Source organism: Alexandromys fortis, unplaced genomic scaffold (assembly GCF_014885135.2).
Source record: "Alexandromys fortis isolate MF-2015 unplaced genomic scaffold, M_Fortis_MF-2015_v1.1 scaffold_94, whole genome shotgun sequence".
Classification (NCBI taxonomy): Eukaryota; Metazoa; Chordata; class Mammalia; order Rodentia; family Cricetidae; genus Alexandromys; species Alexandromys fortis.
This window is the reverse complement of record NW_026067979.1, coordinates 3,062,780-3,084,261: the sequence shown is the minus strand read 5'-3', so window position 1 is coordinate 3,084,261 and position 21,482 is coordinate 3,062,780. Positions and strand designations below refer to the sequence as shown.

The 21,482-nt window shown below is 46.0% G+C and overlaps 1 protein-coding gene across 2 annotated transcripts in view; it reads left to right on the top strand.

Moving 5' to 3' along the window:
* Nedd4l (NEDD4 like E3 ubiquitin protein ligase) overlaps nt 1-21,482 on the top strand; it is a 312,296-nt gene that overhangs the window by 81,011 nt on the left and 209,803 nt on the right. For both annotated transcript variants that reach the window (XM_050158000.1, XM_050157999.1), the window contains exon 2: nt 19,818-19,891. In XM_050158000.1, coding sequence (XP_050013957.1) covers nt 19,818-19,891 — 74 coding nt within the window. The remainder of the gene's footprint in view (nt 1-19,817; nt 19,892-21,482) is intronic.

Here is a 21,482-nt window from a genome sequence, read left to right as displayed (position 1 = left end):
ATCTAACTTTTCTTTTTTTTTTAATTGGCCTCTAAGAGATTTCATAACTTGGCTGTCTGAAACTAACGACCTTGACTTTTGGGAATCCTTCCTACTTCCAATGTGCATTCTTCAGTGCTTGCCTCAAACGATTCTTAACCTTTGCCTGTCCATGAGTCTCCCTGGCCCGAGGTTTGGAGCTAGGCCAAGGGTATTAACCTTGGCCAGGGCTGCACATTGCTCCTCAGCCTTCCCAAGCTTCCTTGCTCTGCCCTGCCTTCTCTTTCCTTCCTCTTTAGGGTTTGTCCATCTCCCCTTACACGTCTCTCTATCATGTAGTATGGCTTGCTTCAGGAAGTTGTCAATAAGTGGTTGTCCTTCTGAAATGTACTTTTCTGTTTCAAAGAAGATAGTTAATTTAAAAAAAATGACTTCATTACAGTCAAATGTAGTTCTCTCAAACAAAATTAACAGAAAGAAAACATGAACAATGATCACTATCCAATGAACAAACAGAATGTATTCAAGTTCTGTAAAATAAAGATTTTAGTATCATCAAAAAAAGAAGATATTTAATAGTGTTTGTTAAGTAGAAGGGTGAGGGTCCAGAGACAATATGAATATACAGAATTCACCATAACGGGGCAATTCACAGGCTTATTCTAAAAGATGACCCTGTGTTGTTAGGTAAAATAGTAAGGGAACTCAGTGTAGTGTGTGTGTGTGTGTGTGTGTGTGTGTGTGTGTGTGTGTGTGTGTGTGAGAATGTGGATATGCACTCATGTGCAGGGTGCCTGCTCATGAATGTGTGTGTGTGTGCGCGCGTGTGTGTTCATACAGGTATACTGGTCCTTGTGAGCACTGTGAAGGCCGGAGATTGACCTCCCCTATAGCTTTCTGCCTTCACTTTGGAAGCAGAGTCTCTACTTTTAACAGGAGCTCAACATTCTGGCACGACTGCCTTGGTTTTCAGTTCAGTTCCATTGATCAGTGTATCTATTTTTATGCCAGTACCATGCTGTTTCTTATTACTGTAGCTCTGTCTGTGGTACAGTTTGAGGTCAGGGATGGCGATAAATAAAAATTCTTTTATTACTTGGGATTGAGAGAGAGAGAGAGAGAGGGGGGGGGAGGTAGTGTGTGTGTGTGTGTGTGTGTGTGTTTGTATGAAGTTGAAGACTTAATTTCTGTAAAGAATTAATTGTGTTGGAATTTTGATGGGTATTACATTGAATCTGATTGCTTTTTATAAAGATGGCCATTTTTATAATATTAGTCCTAGCCATCCATGAACAGGGGAGATCTTTCTGTCTTTTGATATCTTCATCAGTGCCTTAACGTTTTTATCATACAGTCCTCCCCTTGCTTGTAGAGTTCTCACTCACCCCCTCCTTTTTTTGTTTGTTTGTTTGTTTTGTTTTTGAGGCTCTTCTGTGAAAGGTACTGTTTCTCGGATTTTTTTTCTTCAATTTATGTGTCGTTTGCATATAGGAAGGCTACTGAGCTGTAGACGTTTCCTGGTGGAGTCATTGGGGTCTTTTATGCATAAAATCTTATTGTCTCAAGTAAAGATACTTTTCGACTTTTTCCTTTCCTTTCTGTATGTCCTTGGTCTCTGAAGTTGTCTTACTGCTCTAACTGACACTTCAAGTCCTGTAACCAATAGGTGTGGAGAAAGTGGGCGTGGCTCACAGGAATATTAGTATATAATACTCTTTTCTGTTGCTGTTTGGGCTCTGTGTAGTTTTGGTATTAGGGTGATAGTGGCCTTGTAAGTAGAATAAGAAATGTTCCTTATGTTTCTGTTTTGCAGAATAATTTGAATTTTGTAATTAGTTCTTTGAAAGAATTCTGTGCTGAATCCATTTGGCCCTGGGCTTTTTTGTTCGTTTGTTTGGAAGATTTTTAAATTACTGCTTCTGTTTGACTAGAGGCTAGGGGTTGTTGAAATTCTTTATTTTATCTTGATTTAACTTTGGTATGTCATATATGTCAAGAAATTCTGGTTTTTTTTTTTTTTGGATTTACTTGTTTGCTGGAATAGATCATTTTAAAACATGTCCTCATGATTCTCTGAATTTCCTCAGTGTCTGTCATAATGTCTCTCTTTTCATCTCTGATTTTATTCCTTTGGATCGTGTGTGTGTGCTAATTTGGTTAAGTATTGTCAGTCCTCTTGGCATTTTTCAAAGAACCAACTGTTTGTTTCATTGATTTTTTTTTTTCAGTTGTTTCTGTCTGTTTCTATTTCATTGATTTCATCTATGACTTTTGAGTATTTCTTCCCGTCTATTGGGGGGGGGATTATTTATTTCTCTGTGTTTTTCTTGACCTTTCAGGTCTGCTGTGACTTACAAGCAAACCTCTTTGGAGATTGTGCCTGCACGCACGCACGCGCACACACACACACATACACACACTGTATTAGAGATCTTGTCTTGCAGTTTGAAAAAAAAGCTAGGTAGACAGCTTGACTTAGTTTTCACTAGAAATTAAAAAGGAGATGGAGAGAGGCTTATGGGTAAGAGTGGGCATTGCTCTCATAGAGGACCAAAGTCAGGGGACTTACAACTACCTGTAATGATCTCATGCCTCTGGTCTCTGTGTACTTACACACACACACACACACACACACACACACACACACACGAAGCCCAAGCACTGCAAATCAGAACATAGATAAATCCTTTAATTTCAGGGGTTTTATAAGGAAACTGGCTAAGCTAATCCATTTCTGCTTCACCTTAAGAGTGACTTAAAACACGAGGCAAGGCTCAGATAAGTGAGAAGGTAGGGGTCTTTCAGAGCCAAAGTTACCTGGTTCATATGTTATCAGGTCTGTGACTTTATCTTTGTAATAAAGTGGCCTGGCTACATGCAGAGGCTATGTACACGTCTGAGGGTGGAATTCACACTTGGAGGAGATGAGATTGTAGAAGCATTTGTCTGTGAATCACTGTGTCCCACAGGCTCACCTCCTCCCCAGGGCAAAGCTATAGCGACTTGGAATGTGCTGTCTCCGGATAAGAAGCAGCTCCTGGTGTCCTGCATCCATCTGCCGGCTTCCAGCCACAGATCTAGAGAGATGAATTAGGGATTATGTTCAAAGTCTGGGTTGGATTTGGAAGTCTGTGGCTTTGAACAGTTGCTTGAGTAATCCACACCATCCTTGTATCCACTGGCCTTTGGCTGGAGCCTGCAGCTCTCTTGGTCCACAGTACTGAGCCTGTGGCTTCTCTGTGATTCTGATAAGTCAGCTCAATTTCCTCTGCAGTGCTTCTGAGGTCAGGATTGTCTTCCTGCGTTTGCCACATGGTGAGTCTGCTTTTCCATGTGGTTTCATAGTTCATTGCAGGGTTGGCGCTGGCTGGACGTCTTTCCCGTCCCATTTATATCCTGAAGGCATGAAGCATTGGTGTTTGTGTTCTTCCTAAGAATTTTACACCTTGGTGGAGTGGACTCCTTACCGTAAATCATTTTTCGAATAAGAATAGCAGCAAACAGAACTCCCAAATGCTGTAGACAGGGTGCGTTTTATGTCTGTGCTCATTGGAGAGAGTCCGTGAGGAAGCGTAACTTTTGAATGATGAGTCGCACCTTGCTGGGAGTGGGACGTGTTCACTATTCCTGGGCTTTCTCTTGGAGACCTCCCAACCCTGGCCATGAGGTACTCTGTGATACTGCACTTCCTGTTGAGATGAAATGACAGTCTGGCTTCTCATGTTTGGGTCTGAAAACGTCAACATTCAGGAATGAGAAGGGACACAGAGACGTGGTTCGCTTCCTGCCCTCTTTGGCATCTCTGGTAGGATGTCAATGTATTCTCTGACTGAGGCCAATGAGGGCTACCACCAGTTTCTGGAGGCTAACTGTCCCCAGTGTGACTCAGGGTAAGGACCAGAAGGTCCCTCCATGCTGGGAAGCACATCTGTTTCTGCAGCTTTCCCTGTATGGAGCTTTCTCCACACCCCTAACAGAAATAGCTTTTGCTACTGCCCTGGTCCTGTCCAGCAGAAAGAATATGCTTTGTGAGTTTTTCTCCCCTAAAACAAGATTTAAGCATTCAAATACTTCCCCCCCCATAACCTTTTTTTAGTTTATTTATTACTTAAAATAATAATACACTTAAATATGAGAATTTTGCCTGTATGTATGTATGTATACCACATGTATGTCTGGTCCCAGTGTCTGAAGGTGTTGGATATTCTGGAGCTGGAGTTATGGATGGCTGGGAACTACAGGGTGGATTTGGAAATTAAACTTGGGTGCTCAGCAAGAATAAGTGCTCTCAACCGCGGAGCAGTCTCTCCAGCCCCTCTTACATCATTCTTTTGTTTCTTTGTTTTCCAAGACATAGTTTAACTGTTTTTAGTTCCAACTGCCCTGGAACTCACTGTAGACCATGCTGGCCTCGAACTAACAGAGATCTATCTGCCTGTCTCTGTTTCCCAAGTGCTGGGAGTAAAGGCGTGTGCCACCACCACCCAGCTTACCATTCTTATATACTTTTTGTTAGAGTGTTAGCTATCTTGACTTCTTAACACATGTTTTAAGTTGTTAATTTGATGGTTTTAAGTTTGAACAGTCAAGAAGGCTATGTGGGGGGAAGTCTTCTCTTTCCTGCTACCCCTGTACCCCAAATCTGCCACTATCACCAGATTCCTGTGCCCTTACCAAGGCTTCATTATGAACTTGCAAGCAAATATTTGTGTACATGACTGCTTCCCCCTCTTCTTATATAAAGGCTATCACACCTCACACAGTGTTCTGGGTTTTTTGTTTTTGTTTTTGTTTTATAATGTGCTAGTCTATTTTAGACTGTCAGTCACACCTGTATGTAGAGAATGCTGTTATCTGTTCTTAGGTTGTCTTAGTTCTATTGTATACATTTTATCCTATTAAAAAAATAGCAGACCAACAGTGTTCCTCTTAAACCATGGCACTTTGGTTTTGAACATCATGCTGGCCAGGGCTGTTGGAGTGAAAGCCCTCAGTCTGGACTTTGAATAGTTCAAATGGTTACCCTGTCCTGCCACTCAGTCACGCAGACCTTGAGATAAAATAAAGCCTCCAAGGTTCTCCAAGCCCCCCTTTGTTTTTTTCTATCCTACCTTTTGTCCTGAAGAGAGCAGTCAAGGCCTGCTTAGCCCATTACTCAGTCTAATGAGATCCTTCTGGATTCTGGTGTGGTCATCTGATAGCTTACCCAGTTTGTAGGGCCACTGTAGATTGGATTAGCCTGCTGTGTGTGTCCCCATCCGTGCTCTCCTGTCTGAGAGCATTGTGCTGGATGGATCCAATTACAGAGCCCCATGAATGACTGCACGACCTTGCTGGCCTTTCTGATGGGTGTAGTTTGAATGGGAGCTGGCCAGTGGACACAGTGGAACTCCTTTTAACTCTGCCATGGCTGTACCTTCACGGGATCTTCTGGTCCAGAGAAGGGGCAAACCTGCTGGTGGAAGTCCTTGTCTGTTATGCCTGCAGTGCATCCTGAAGCTGCTGACCCCTTCAGAAAAGGAAGTAGTTTCCAGTGTTCCTCCTTCCTTTATGTCAGTCTTGGGATCAGACGCAGGCTTTATACATGCTAGGCAGAAACTTTGCCAGCTGAATTATACCCCCAGCTCTCTGTTATCTCTTTTTTTTGGGGGGGGGGAGGTGGGGGAGGGTGATGCATGGATGGAACCAGGTATGTGCTGTGCTACCCATTTGGAGGTCAGAGGACGTCCTGTAGGATTCAGTGGACGCCTGGGATCTGACTGAGACTGTCACCCTCGACAGTACCTGTATCTGCTGAGCTATCCCTGCTCCCCACTCCTCCCCTTTTCAATCCTCGCTATTCACTTGTCATTTACCTTCCTGCTTTCCTTTGCATTGGTGCCATTTAGTCAACCTCCCCACAGTCTTAGGTGCTCTTTGACAGAATCTGGGAGGACTAACTTGTGTTGAGCCAGGTGGAGCGCACCCCAGGGCTCTCTGGCCATGAGAAGTTGCATGAGTCCCGTTATCCCCACGAGCCACTGTCCTGCCCCTGCTTCTGAGGGCTTCAGCAAGAGAGCAGTGGAAGAAGAAAAGGGCTGGGAGAGGGACAGGGAGCTGTGACGGTCATGGACGAGGGACCGAACTAGTCGAGAGCCGCTAGGAAGCTATTCCCACACAGCTGTAGCCGTGGTGAGAGCCACAGGGCAAGCAGAGCGAGCTCAGGCAGCACACTGGCGGTTCTGCAGAAGCACTGACGGCCATCAGATGCACCTGTATATAGTCTACGGCATTGTGACGTTTTGTCTCCAGAGTCGGGTTGTGCAGTTGCCTCTGCCATCCACCAGAGATGACTGGGAAGTGTCTCTCTGTGACTGTGGGTATCTTTTCGTAGAGCTGGCAGGAAAGCCCAGGTAATAGGTGCCATCCCAGGACCTCAGGTCCTGAAACTCTGCTTCCCCCCACTTGCCTTCTTTCTGGTCACAGTGGATCAGCACAGAATGGTTTCAGGCTGCAGTCTGTGCATGGCTGGGTATTTAACAAGGGAATAACACATACCAGGAACTAGGAAGAAAATACATTCTGAGTATAAACCCGCTAGCAAATGAGGTATTAATAGGAATAAGCTCAAGAATTTTCTATGTGGCTTACAGAAGCAGGGAACATCTGTGATGCCAACAGAGGCAACTTGGGTGCCATTTGTAGGATGGAAGGGAAACCCTGTCAGTCATGTTGCGTGGTCAGAATAGCGCCTGATCGTGGATGCAGGTGGCTGTCTGGAGTAAAAAGTAGATGCCTACAGAGGGTCCCATCCAGTGGGAAGTGCAGTACTTGGGGAAGCAGCGGGAAGGAGCTGTGTAGATGGGCCAGTAATGAAGCCAAAGCCTCGCTCTGAGCCCACGCTCCCCAGGCAGCCTGTGATGAACTTCAGTTTACCCATGAGGGAAGATGCTTGTCATTGTCCCAGGGTCTTCACATCTGTGCAGAGCCTTGTTCTTCAGTATAAGAGCCACACTTGACACTGGGCCAAGGTTCCTGGGAGGTGCTCTCATGCCTGAGACAGTACAGAGTCACACTTCTCCCTGTTTATCTCTGAGGCCTGGGGGCATCTTCTTGAGGGCCCTTGGGGACCTGGCCCCTTCCCATTCCTTCTCCTTTAGACTACACATTCCACCCCAAACCCAGACCTCAATTTTTGTCAGAGGTCACTTACATCTGCCATGAAAAAATGCAGAATTTTAGATCCTGAGCTAAGAGTTCTGGCCTGGAACACAGTACTGTTGTTTATTGTGATCATTTTTAGAACTGTAAACACAAGATGGTTCTCAATGATCTCAGAGGAACTTAAAAATGTTTCCTGTCTTCTGATTAGAAGGACAAAAGGGCCATTGACAAGTAGATCCTTTGAAAACCTTTTATAGGGAGTTTGACCAACTATATCCAATTAAAAAAGAATTTTTAATTAACTGAAGAAAGCGACCATTTGAGTTGGTGTGCTTGCCGGCTTCTTCATTTCATGAACCTCCTCTGCTTTTCTAGAATCTGGTTTTCTGTGGATTTCCCACATGTGATGATTTAATGCTGGGATCACTGCAGAGCTCCACCCCCATCAGGAAGAACTTGCTTTCTCTTTTTGGGGGTGTTCTGATTATATTCCAGTCATGTTCCATGTATGCCGACCAAGTTCCATGATTGGCAGGCCCTGTAGCTCTGAGCTATATCTGCAGCCCTCTTTATGCTTTTTAATTTTGAAGCAAGGTCCCACTGAGGGGCCCAAACTGGTCTTAAATATGCAGTCCTATTGCCTTAACTTCCCAAATAGCTGGAATTATAGGTCTATTTCACTGATGTTAGCTTGAACTATCTCCCATCCATCTATCCATCCGTCCGTCCGTCCGTCATCTAGCCATCCATTTGTGTGCATGAGTTCAGGTATACATGTACCATGGCACCATATGTGACCATAGAAAAGCCTTGAGTACTGGCTTTTGCCTTCTGCACTGACTGAGGTAGTGTCTCCTGTTGCACACTCTGAAAAGTTTCTGCACCCGATAAGCCTCTCCGCCGACTCAGAACACACTCCTGTGAACACCACCAGGCAAGCTCGCCTCCAAGCGTCTGGGGATTGTCTTCTCTCTGCCTCACGCCTCACCATAGTAGCCCTGGGATGGCAGGCATTCACTGCTGCACCTGGCTTTTGCTTGAGTGCTTGAGATTCGAACTTGCACGGCAAGTATTTTACGCACTACGCAATCCGCTAGCCCTAGAGCTTTTACTCTGGCTAAAACACACACTTGAATGGTAGCAGATGGGCGTATTCCTTGTCCTCGTACTAAGCCTAGTTCCCACTCACACCTCAGCCTTCCACTTGCTTTAACCTCCGCTGCTCAGCTCCCTTTTCCCCAGGGATGGAGCATATGGGTGGAATGATGTAGGGAAATGGAACGTGCCAAGAACTCAGGTTGTCCCCTTTGAACACCAGGCTGCTTTACTCAGAGCCAGACAAAGGCATCTGGCGGCGTCCTTGCTGGAAGAAAAGTCAGGCGAGCACTTTGAAGGCATGGGTCCAAGAGTCTTCAGTTCTTTGTGCAATTCACGGCAGGCTCAGTGATGCTAGCCCCTGGGTGAAACGGAAGATGAGTCAGAGAGCAGTACTGCAGGGTTTTGTCAGGTACGGCCACAGAGCCTTTCTGAAACAGGTGCTGTGCCTGTGGCTGGTACAGTGATCCTCACAGGACACAGCCTCTGCCCGGGGGACCGCTTTTCTTCTTCTCCTGTAGCATGCTGGGTGCTTGGCTTTTCCTTCCTTTTGAGGCTCCCCGGAGGTAGCTTGGAGGCAGCCACACTCTCCCCACAAAGATGTTTAGTCAATTTGAGTTTTGGTTCCAGCCTCCTGCCAGCCCTTTCCCTCAGAGACTTTTCCAGAATGTCAACAGTTCTCTTTAAAGGGCCAGTAGCCCCTGTTACAATTTTACCTGCTCTCTTGCTCCGTGCGTCCTCTTTCTGTGAATACTGTAGGTGACTTGGTGACCTCATTGGGTTACGGTGCTGGGCTCATCAGAAAGTTTCCCGTCTTTTTCTTTTGTAAACTGTGTTTACTGTGTGTGCCTGCATGTGCTATGGTGCACATGTGGAGGTCAGAGGACAACTTGGTAGATTTGGTTCTCCCCTCCTACCCTGTGGGCCCCAGGAATTGAACTCAGGTTTTCAGGTTTGGCAGCATGCCCAAGGAGCTGTCTTGCTGGCCCACGTCCCCAGGCTTTGTCACACTTGTTAGCATAAATGCGTACAGTGATTTTTGACATGTATCCAGGCAGCAAGATATCGCTGCCTTTGGGCTTTAGAGCTATTAGCTTTGCAGGCCTGCTGGTCTGCGAACATGCAGTTAGAACGAGTCTAGTCTCAGGTTGCTGAATCCCACAGAGCAGTGCTTGTGACATGTGCTTAAGTTCTAATCCTCTCCCCTTTTCTCCTCTTTTCCCTCCCTCCCTTTCTCCCTCCTTCCCTCCTACAAGAGCTTGTTCAGACCTCTGCAGTAATTCTCACATTGAAATCTGGAGTGAAACTGAGGATTTTTTTTTTTTTTGAGTGTGTTAACTTTCCGTTGCTGTGATCAAAACCTTGCTTGAGAGCAATTAACCTAAAAAGGAAAAAAATGTATATGATGTGTGTGTGTGTGTGTGTGTGTGTGTGTGTGTGTGTGTGTAGATAGGAACGCCTCGGTTTGGGAGGTTTCAGTCTCATTGTTCTGGGCGTGTGGTGATGTCGTGCATCGAGGCTGGAGTAAGCAGTGGATAAAGCTGATTGGCCTCACCTCCTAAATGTCCCTTCACCTTACAGCACTGCCCTAGGCTGAGAAGCCTAGCCCTTCCACCTTCATCTTTGAGGGACATTCTATACTTCAAATATAAAGCACTGACTCAATCTCACGACCTTGAGCTAGGAGGCCTCAGACTCTCTCCATACCGACTTCTCATACCACGGTAGCTGTTTTTGTCCCCTTGTGAGGTGGCAGGGTGAGACGAGTGTCTTAGGGCCTCTTCTTCAAAGTCCCATTCTGCGTCGTCCTCTGTATTCTACGGGAGTAGAGTTGTCGAGCCCAAGGCCTCTACTGCTGCAGGGAATGGAGAGAAGAGCGTCAGGAATCGTGGGCATATCTGAGTGTTTCTTACACAGTTTGTAAGGCAGAGCCCTCCTGGGCACTTCCGCTCGAGGACAGCCCTGCTCTGAAGACCCACTCCCTTCCTTTCTCATAGCTGTCAGCTGTACGTACTCGGTGCAAGAATGGCTGTTTTCTTGCACCAAGAAGTGTTCGTTGCATGGAGCCCTGAGTTCCTGTAGTTTTTCAGATGCCAGTGTCCTGCCATCTTCACTGGTCTACAGTGTCATCAGGCTGAACTTGATTGTGTGTCCTGAGCTGACTAATCATGACTTGACTGGAGTAGGAGATGGTCCCCTGAGTTGGGACTTGGTGTCCTGGGTACTCTTTCAGCTGAGCTGGATCTGTAGTCCAGGCCTTGGGCCACTCCCAATTTCTACTCCCTGCCTTCAATCACTGAACCTTTCCACCTCTAGACACTCCCATGGAAGAGATAGCTGTGCCCGCGTTTAAATCCACTGCTGATTTGTAAGAGGACCGAGCAATGGACCTTGTCTGACCCCGTGGGCCTCCTCCGTGCCTTGGATGCAGTAATGAAGTGTGACTTAGACACTCAGAGTGGAGAACTGAGGGGAAAAAGTTACAGAGAGCTGGCAGAATGTCCCTGAATCTGACCGTGGAACTGAAGAGTGGAAAAGGCTTAGAGGGTAGGAATTAGGGTCGAGGAGACAAAGGGGGAAGAGGGACAGGATACAGAAGCATGGGTCATGACAGGAATATGTGGGAGATGACGTGGGGATGTTTAGAATTCTCACCTAAAATGTAGGTGGGGAAGGGCTGTTGCTTATTTGTACACATGCCTTGGCTATCCATTGTTCAGAGTCTTCTGCAGGACACTGATGTGTTTCCATAGTCACAGAAGCAGGAAGTTGGTGGCCGGGGAAGCTGTACTTGAGTGCCAGGGAAGTAGGTGGCTTCCAGTCACCTTGGCTGTGAACCTGGAACTGCTCTTTTTTCTCTTTCTTTGGATTTTTCGAGACAGGGTTTCTCCGTAGCTTTTTGGTTCCTGTCCTGGAACTAGCTCTTGTAGACCGGGCTGGCCTTGAACTCACAGAGATCCGCCTGCCTCTGCCTCCCCAGTGCTGGGATTAAAGTGGGATTAAAGGCGTGCGCCACCACTGCCACTCTCCTGGAACTGCTCTTAAAAACAAACAAACAAACAAACAAACAAACAAACAAGCAACAGCAAAAACCTAACAAAGTCTTCCAGAAATGTCTAACACAAAATCTTGCCTGGGAGTTGGGACAGGGATCCAAGGATGAGCAATAATTTCTGGGGTACTAGGAGCTAAGTGGGCATTTCCATATGCTGGCCCCCTCTTCCTGCCAAGTCACTAAAGCTGCATGCTATGAATGGGGTCTGTGGTCGAGAATGGTGTTGGTGGTCTCTCTTAGTCCATGGGTGCCCTATTGTGTCACTAGTACCTATTCGAATTACAAATACATCCTAGGGACTGGAAGACGTACGTAAATAATTCAGAGGATAATGCCCAAGATAGTGAGATCCCTGACTTAGGACTTCCTTATCCTTGTGGACAGCTGGTGTATATGAAACCTGGGTTACACTGGCTCCCCGCGGAGGAGGAACGTGATTTCCCAGCCCAGTGGTCACATTCTTTGAGGGATGGCAGCTGCAGGGGTAGATAGCGCAAGTAGATAAGGAGCCACCATTTAAGGGGAAAGGGAGACCCAGCATTTGGGCATTTGGGGTAGAATCGAAATGTGTCTTTTGTTGTTTTGCTTTCCAGGAGGAGCATTTTGATAGCTCCAGTATTTCAGAGACGTTGTGGGCTCATGTCATCCGGTACTTCTTACACATGGTTTAGGAGCGTTCAAAACCCTTGCCATCAGGCGAGCTTCTTGGGGGACCTTTGCTTTGTCAGATGTGGCTTGGGCCTGATATCGTGCTCCAGGTCAGAAAAGTTGGTGCTCAGGAAAAGGCACATACACAGTATCTGTAATTGCCTCTGTTGTATAACAGCCGAACAGCACATTAATTGCAGGAAGAGATTTGGAAAGTTTTGTTTGGCCTGGCCTCTTCTGCATTGTGCAGTCTGTCTCCGAATAATATTTTTATTGTCGACATCAAGTCACCTTAGTTAAATATTTGGTTCCACTAAAGTCATAAACAAGGACCAAAATATCATGCATAGATTTTATGAAAGTAATAACCTGCTTCATAAAGTCCAGTCGCTCAGCCCCGGGCCCTCTGCATGTGGTAGGTTAGTCACACACCTTTTCCCTGCTTCCTTGCTCAGTGCTGATGGTTGCTTATCTGTAGTTAAGTTTGTCATTTTCAGGAAACACAGATAAGAAATCTTTACTGTTTAAAAAATGATTTTTATTGGACCCTAGAGAGCGAGTGAGCTTTCTCATGACAGCTGCTGTGGACAGTTAGTGCTCAAGGAAGGCCCTCTCCTCTCCCCATCTCCCAGCTGCTGGCTGCTCACCGCATACGATGTCACATCTTCCTAGTAATACACGTCTATATCTTTGTGAGTTTGCAGAACAGAAACTCATGGGTTTGTTCATCTTAGAAAGGGCAGCAAGCTGGATTTGTGTCCTCTACCTATGACTTCTATTGTTAAATTCCCTTTAACTGTTTGTCTATTCTGAGACTTCTGTAGAAGTTGGGGTTCCCCTTCATTCTTTGTGGTATTGGCCATGCAAGTGTTCTATGGAGCCACAACCTCGAGGAAGTGTGTATTTCAAAAAAGAAAGAAAGGAAGGAAGGAAAGAAAGAAAATACTTTGTTTCAAAAGGAAAAACTTCAAGTAAACTAGAAGACGTCACCTACTTGTCAGATGTAGTCAGTATTTCTGCCATCTTTTCTAGATACTTTGTTGCATAGATGCTGCCATTGACTTTTTAAAATATTGAGTGTTGTGTGTGCCTGAGCACGTGCAGGTGTGCATCTGTCAGGGCTGGTGTGTGTTGGGGGGAGAATCAGAGGACAGCCCGGGAGTTTGCTCTCTGCTGCCATCTTGTGGGATCTGGGATCCCCAGCTGTGAGTGTCAGCTTGTTGCTAAGCCATAACTTCAGCCCTGTTGCCTTTAAAAAATAATGAGATGCTGCATGGAGAGGCAGGCCCCCTGCTACATCAGCCTTTGGTTTTCTGGGGGACGGGATGATGTCCCAGGAGGGGCAGCAGGTCACATTGTGGAGCTTCTCTTTACGCGCTTCATGAAGTTTCCCCTCCAGACCACCATGCCTGCTCTCCTCCACTTAGCAGAGAGGTAGGCATGCAAACAGACTGTGTGCTGTGGAGATGACTTATGAATCATTGGCAGAAGCCCCTATCATCCCTGTCCACATTCCATTGGCCAGAACTTAATCATATGATGTCTCCCTAACCATAGGGAAGTCTGGGAAATGTAGTCTAGCTGTGAGTCTAGTGAGAAAGGTGAAACAGCTTATCAGCAACTTGCTTGGCTACCAACTCATTTTTAATTTTGCTTTTTCTTTTTGATTGTTGTTTGTTTGTTTTTGGGGCAGGGCTTCTCTTTGTAGCGGGCCTGGCTCCCTATGGTGGGTCACTCTGCAGACCAGGCTGTCATCAAACTTACAGAGATCCGCCTGCCTGTGCCTTTCAGGTGTTGGGATTAAAGATGTGTGCCACGACCATCCTGCAGTTTTTCTTTTTTTAACTAGACACTTGATTTTGATACGTTTTTAATTTGTTTTTTTTTTTGTTACTGTTTTTGATGGTTTTTTTTTGTTTGTTTGTTTTTGTTTTGAGACAAGGTCTATGTAGTTCTGGCTGTCTTGGAACTCACTATGTAGATCAGGCTGGCCTTGAATTTAAAGAGATCCACCTGCCTCCAGCTCTCCCACACTGGAGTTAAGGCGTGAACCCCACACCAGGTTGGGAGTCAGATACCTCATTTTGAACTTTGGTTTTGTGACTTTGTATTGTTGAGACAGTGTTTAACTGTTCTGTCCCTGCTGGCCTGGAGCCCATGATTGACTTTCCGTGGTCTTTGAGTACCAGGATTACAGGAACACACCACCACGTGCCCTGCGGAACATACTTTTGTTTGCTCGGTTTGGTCACTTACACATCTCTACTCTGCTGGAAGCCTCCTGTCCCTGCTGTCTGTTCCCTATAAGCCATGCTTGTCACCCACTTCCTATAGCTCCCATCAGTATGATTGGCATTAGTCCACCCTCTTCCAAGGATTCCTGTCTGGTCTCTGACCCCACCACACCCCAGTGCCCTTTGGGGCATGTTCTTAACTGGTCTGCCCCTGTGTCCCTGGGTTTGCTGTCAGCCTTGCCTGAAACTTCCTACTCCACCTCAACACTGTTTCCCAGGTCTTCACTCAAACGTCTTCTCTGCAGAGTGGCCTTTCTTTACCACTGGCCACACTGGGTTGGTTGCTTCACGGACTGTCACGGCTCCAGAGCATGTACTGTACTGCCAGCCATCAGAAATTGTGTCACACTGTGTATTTCCAGTCTGTCCTTCTGCCTCTCTTTTAGACTCTGGAGTTCTCTGAGGCAGGAACTCTATCTTGCTTACATCTGTGTCCCAAGATACTGTATGGTGGGTATTCAGTAAGTGCTCATTGGGTGGAGGGACATCACAATATACTGTGCGTGTGAGTATACCTGTTTTAAAAAATATTTTTAATTTTTTTTTTGAGAATTACATGCAATATAGTTAGGCCACATTCTTTCCTTTTTTCCTCCAACTCTTCCCAGATCCTCCACCACCTCCCTACCCCACCCAACTTCAAAACTACACACACACACACACACACACACACACACACACACACACACACACACACGGAGTACTATTTATGTTGGGCAACTCCTCCTGGGTGTGGTGCCTGCCCTGGAATGTGGTTGATAGACCCAATGAATGACACTCCATTGGAGGAAGTGGATTTTCCTCTTTCCCAGACATTTTCAATTGCAAATAGCTTCTTGGTCAGGTGTGGAACTTGGTCTGCTTTCCCTTCTCTGTGCTGGGATTTTTGTCTGGCTTTGATCTTCTGCAGTGCACCCTCTGTGTGCTGCCACAGTGTCTGTGAGCCCGTAGGTGCACAGTCCTGTTGTATCTGGAAGACACTGTTTCCTTGGAGTCAGCCATCACCTCTGGCACTTCCAGTCATTCCACCCCCTCTTGCATAGATCAAGAACCTTAAGGGGAGGGCTCTGAATAAAGGCATCCTATTCTGGGCTGAACGTCCCAAAGTCTCTCATTTTCCGCACATTGTCTAGCTGTGGGACTCTGTTTAAATTCTCATCTGTTGCAGGAATTGTCTCTGATGAACGTTGAGCAACCTATTGATCCGGCGTTCTGGGTCCAAACTCCAACTATGTTCGCTCAGCATCATAGTGTTGGGGGTGTGGCAGGTGAGCAGGCAGAGGAGAGACTACGGAGGTCTTAGGGTCAAGCTCTGCATGGTCCTGGTCTCAGGGCCCAGTGCTTAGTGAATTGACTCTGGAAATTCCTCCTTCAAGGTCTGGTTGGAATTCTAGATTCAGCCTCCAAGCAGTCTTTATTACATATTTATGTGTGTGTGTGTGTGTGCGTGTGCGTGTGCATGTGCATGTGCATGTACAGGTACATGTATGAAGGGCTGAGGTTGATGTAGGGTCTTGTTCAGGAGTTTTGCCCCTTACCTTTGAGACAAGGTCTCTCGCTGAACATGGAGCTAGGTCTCTCACTGAAATGGTTTGTCTAGGATTTCTCAAGGGTCCATCTTATCTCTACTTCCTGTTCACTGAGATTGTAGGCGTGTGGTACTGTACCCAGAGGTGGTGTGTTCTATTATTTTTTGTCCTTCCTTCCTTCCTTCCTTCCTTCCTTCCTTCCTTCCTTCCTTCCTTCCTTCCTTCTTTCCTTTCTTTCTTTCTAGGGATATAAACTCTCAGGTTGTCAAGTTTGGCTGAGCCACTTCTCCAGTTATTTTATGCCCTTTAGATGATAGTGGTGTGTCTCATTGTATGGAATTAGCTGCCTGTTGTAGAAGCTTTTTAGATTTCATTTCAGATGAAAATGAGTCTTGACTGCCAACCCTAAAGACATTTTTTTGTTTGTTTTTATATTTATATATGACTTTAAAGATATTTCAGTGTGTGTGTGAGGGTGTGGGTGTGTTTGTCTGGAATAGTGTGTGTGTGCGCGCGCGCGTGCCATGGTACATACGTGGAGATCAGAAACTAGCCTTCCGCTTTGAAATCACTGCATACACACACATACTAGCTTTTCTGGGAGTTTCTGAGATTCTCTCTTCACCTCTGTCTTGCAATGGGAGCCCTGGAATTACAGATATGCCCCTTTGCCAGGGCTCTAAGGATCTGAGTTCAAGTCCTCCCATTTGGTGTGGCAAGTGCTTCTGTTCGTTGTTCCTTCTCCCTTATCCTCATCTGTGATTTCCTTGTTTGTTTTTTTTTCTCCTCCTCCTTTTTGTCGTTCTGTTTTGTTTTTTCAAGACATGGTTTCTCTTGTGTAACAGCCCTGGCTGTCCTGGCCCTCACTCTGTAGACCTGGCCAGCCCTCAAACTCAGATCAGCCTGCTTCTACCTCCTGAGTGTTGGGATTTAGGGTGTGTGCCTCCACGCCTGGGGTGATTTACTTTGGATTGGTTTATAAATGAGATTCTGTCTAACAAAGAGCTTGAATGAAATTTTAGGGGATTTAGAGATACCCCCTGCCACTCCCTTAGCAAGCTCCTGCTAGGCTGTGTTCTCCTGTCTTTCACAGGTTTTGGGGAGCTGCCTCTTAGAAGCAGGGGAAGCCTGGCTGCAGGGCAGGTTGGCCTCGGTATCTTCCTTATATTTCGAGTTAGATTTCAGAACAGGTGCTCACATTTACTAAGTGAAAGAACTGATTTCCCTTAGAAAATTCTAGCTTCCTCTTTATTTCAGCTTATTTTTCATCATTTACTCGTGTAAATGTTGCCTGATTTTTTCTTAGTTTGGGAAGCAGGCTGCCTAAGTAGGACCTTTCATTCAATGGGAATGCAGATGCCCGTCTTCCGACCTGGTTACAGTTGGGTCGAGGTCCCTATCAAATAATCCTTGCTGAGCAAGACTCTCCCCATGGTTTCTGAAAATTCTGAGAGGAGCGTGAAGAGTTTCTCACCAGCATGCTTTTCTTCTGTTCTGTGGTGAGTGACCATTAGTCCCTCACGCTCCATCATAGACATTATCCCTCCATCTCCACAGCCACCATTGCAGGTGCGGACAGCCACAGCTGTGTCTGAGCTGAGCCTAAGCATCACTAGTGGCTTAACAGGTTCCTGCTCCTCTACCTCGGGATCATTTCACACCTTTGCTGCCTGGTCTCTCTTGAGTGGCACCTGGGACTAATCTGTCACTTCGACTAAGTTTCCATCCATTGTGGTATCCTCAAATTCCACTCTCCTGTCCCCCATTCCCATCCACAACCCTCAGCATAGCTGCATTTAGGAGACTTGTTGGCTCCAGTATTGAGGTTCCTTGTGCCCTCTTTGATTAGGCATGGATCCATTCATTTGGTAGGTACATGGTTAACTCTCAGTTTTTATGCATTGGGTACCAGCGAGCCACATACCTTTGTCAGACAAAGAATTCTGCAGAAGTACGTTAACCAGATTTTGATCCATGTATAAAAAATGGTATTCATCCCTCAATATGAGAAGGCTCGGGGAGGCACCATGTGACCAGGGGCAAAGGACAGCTTGGCAAGAAAGAGAAAAGAGCCTGCAGAACACCATGTGCCACAGAAAGAATTCTTGATCTCTGGTCTGTAAATATGCAAGAGACAGGACAGGGCAATTCCAGCAACACTCAGAGGCACTTTGGTAGCCGCATGGGAGACTTTTGTACTAAGGTAGCATGGTGTCTTGGTTATCCCTGCTGAATCTGCCCTTACATTCCCTCTCCTGATCACCCCTTTGTGGATGTCCAACACTGCTGTTGTTTTGGATGCTGGGGAGTGAGCCCAGGTCTAGGAAAGCACCACCGAGCTGATGGCCCCAGCACAGACATGTTGAGAGATCTTGCTTTACGTTTTTGCATCCTTCTCTGGATTTGTGTGGAAGCAGTATTACATCAGGAAGGGAGAGAGGAAGAGAGGGGAGGGTGGATTCGTGGGGGGGGGGGGGGGGAAGACTCCTGGGGGGTAAGTCATCTCAAGCACATGGTGTGGTTGGCCCGTATGTATTGTGGGTCGGTGGCTCATTAGTAAAGGCAGGGTACCAGATTTGATCGGCCTTTTGTTTTTCCATCTGTCTCCTTCATTGTTATGATGTCATATAGGTCTTCCCGGGTCTTAACTTACTTGGCAGATGAATTTCTAGTTGCTTCTCTCCGACTGCTCAGCACTAGTGTTCCAAGGGCTCCATTCCTGGTCATCACCTCCTTTTGTTCTTCCTGGCTAACTCTCCACACGCTACCGTCTGTCACACAGACCTCCAGCCCTCTGCTGACTAGCTCTCAAGTCTCAGCTCAGACCCAGCCTTTCTCAACCATTGGCCATCTGATTTGCTGCCTAGGCATGTTGGACACGGCTCTCCATCTCAGTTTATGTTACTAGTGACCCAAACTCAGACTTCTGTGTCCTTGGCTCAGTCTTCCTTCTATGCCTATGTCTAGTAAGTAGACCTAGGAACGTATTTCTGTTTTTATCTGCAGACCAAGTGCAGTGCCCACTGTATAAAAGATACTTAAATACTAGACTGAGTGAAAGAAGTTGATGACTGGATGGATGATGAAAAGTTGACTAGCCAGTTTGAGGTTACCTTTCAGAATGAGGCTGTTACTTCTTTGTATCAGAAATAGGGAATTATTTTTGCTCAGTAAAACTGCAGCTTGAAAAACACTTGGTTGTTTTGTTTTATAAATATTTCACCACATAAAACTTCCTTCTTTTCTATCTCTGGTCACATTTATAAATACGTACACTTGAAGGATAGAATTACAGTGATTTTGGTACCTGGTTATTAGAAGATATCACCTCAGTGGCTCCCGTCGTTGTGTTCTGGGTACAGCTGGGCAATATTTCCACAATTATCAGAAGTAATTGATATTAATGACCTGCCTGCTTAGATTTGAACTTGTGCTTTGTTAATCTGCATGCTGCAGCTTCCAGAATCTTAACATCTTTTTTCTTTGCGTGTCGATTGTCATTCCCCAGAATGCCGTCTGTCTACCTTGGTGTTCTGTTTGTTAAAGAAAAAAACAAAACAAACAAACAGAGTGGAATCCAACAAGTCAGCTAGACTTGCTGTTCGGTGAGCCCCAGGGATCCACCTATCCTGCCTTCCCAGCACTGGGATTACAAACTCATGCCACGCCTGGTTCTTCTCTGTGGGTTCTGGGGATTGATTTAGGTCCCCACGCTTGTGTAGCAGACTCTTTGCTGACTGAGCTATCTTGCCAGCCTCCCGTTCGGATTTATATGTACACAATTAGGGTCTTGATACATAGCCCTAACTAGCCTGTACCTCACTGTGTAAGTGGTCTGAAACTTGTACTGAGTTTCAGGATTATGTCACCAGGCCTGGTTGGAATCTGAGCATTGTAGACCAGCTGTGCCACCTTCTGAACTTAACTGTGAGCAGGAATTGCCAGAGCTTGAACTGAAGTATATTTCAATGTCGGACTTGAGTAGAAATTGCCCACTTGAAGCTTCCAGTTGAGAGCGTTGTCTGTTAAGGGTCAGTTTTAACCTCGTTATTTTTCCCTTTCTCTTTCTAACAGGGGGAATCCCGTATTCTCAGAGTAAAAGTTGTTTCTGGAATTGACCTCGCCAAAAAGGACATATTTGGAGCCAGGTATGTTTGCTTTTTTTGTGTGTGTTTGGGGGAACGGGACAGGATGGTCTTCTGGAGAAGTTGGTAAACTTTTAAGTGGGTGGTGTTGGGGATTGAACCTAGGGCTTTGTGCATGTCAGGTTCTCAACAACTAAACACATTCCCAGTCCCCCTTTACTTCTTCTGTTGAGACAGCAGCTCACTAAGTTGCCTAGGCTGGCTTTGAACTTGTGGTCCTCTTGTCTCTGCCTCTTGGATCCTGGAGTTAATAGGCCTGAGCCAGAAGGCCTGGCTGGTAAAAGCTTTTCAAAGTTAGATGCGCATCTGTTCCACCCCCAAGGCTTTTGCCGTGCCACCTGGGAGGTTGGTTTAGTGCCTAACGGTGATGCAGGTAGTCAAGGGTGGTATTTGCATGGGTATCTAATTGTATCTCTAACTGTATCTCCTTGGTAGCTAGCCGATTCCCCCAGGTACGCTGCTGACTGCTTGAGGATAGGTTCTAGTGGAATTTTCTTCCTTCCCTCAGTTTGGGAATATGACTCTGCTTATTTTTAACACATCCGCTGGTTGTGGCTCCATGGATTCTGGCAACTCTGAATCAGAAATATTTGGGGGAAAAATGATGTTGGTATCGATCATGTATATAGTGTTTTATCCTCACCTGATATTATTTCTTAAACAGTACAGTACAACAGTGATTATATGTTTAGGCTAAATATTAGGAGAGATATAAATGTGGTTTAAACTATATGGGAAAATATGCATTGGTTATTTGCAAACACCACAGCATAAAATTTTATATAAGTAACATGAGCATCTGAGATTTGGGATCCTTGGGAGGAACTGGAACAATTCTCTACAGATGCGGAGGGAAGGCCTTTCTTGGTTTTGTTTTTGTGCTTTTAGTTCCTAACTAGGATAATCTAAAACCATATTCTGTTTTTTGAACTGAGTTTCCTTACACATGTAATTGACGTGCAGGGATGGGGTGACTGGGGTGATGCTGGCGATTGCTGCTTTCTTACTGATGCCCTGGCTGAGTGGTAGTGTGAGCCTTCTGTGCCATACTGCTCGTGATATTCCCTGGCCTTTTTGGCCACTTACGCTCTCTCTAGGGTGTGGCAGTGTGTTATGGGCAGGGGACAGAATGATGGTGAAACAGCTTGAAAAGATTTGAGCCAGACTTTGGAGCACGGCGCTCCTGAGCTTTGACCCAGTTGAGACCTAGAAGTGTTCAAGCCTAGCTTTCTCATTTATTGTTGAGGTGGTTTGACAGTGTGCACAGAAAGCCCAGCTGCTCCCTAACACCACCAGGCCGGCAGTTTTAGAAGAATGAGTAGACAACCTTCTATCCCTTCTCCAAGGCTCTTTTTATTTTGTGTTGGAATGCTCTCCAGGGCAGGTGGCTGCCAAAGAGTCACGGCATCAGGTTCCTGCTGCCCCCCTGTGTTTTAGCCCTATGGCCATCTTTTGTCTGTACCTCTGCCTGGCAGGAGACCCTGCATGCTGAGGCCTCTTCCCACCCACCCAGAGAAAGCATCTCCTGCCTGTCAGTGATGTCGCCGCCCCCCTGTTGTCTCACTGACTAGATGTCACACACCACTGAATGCTG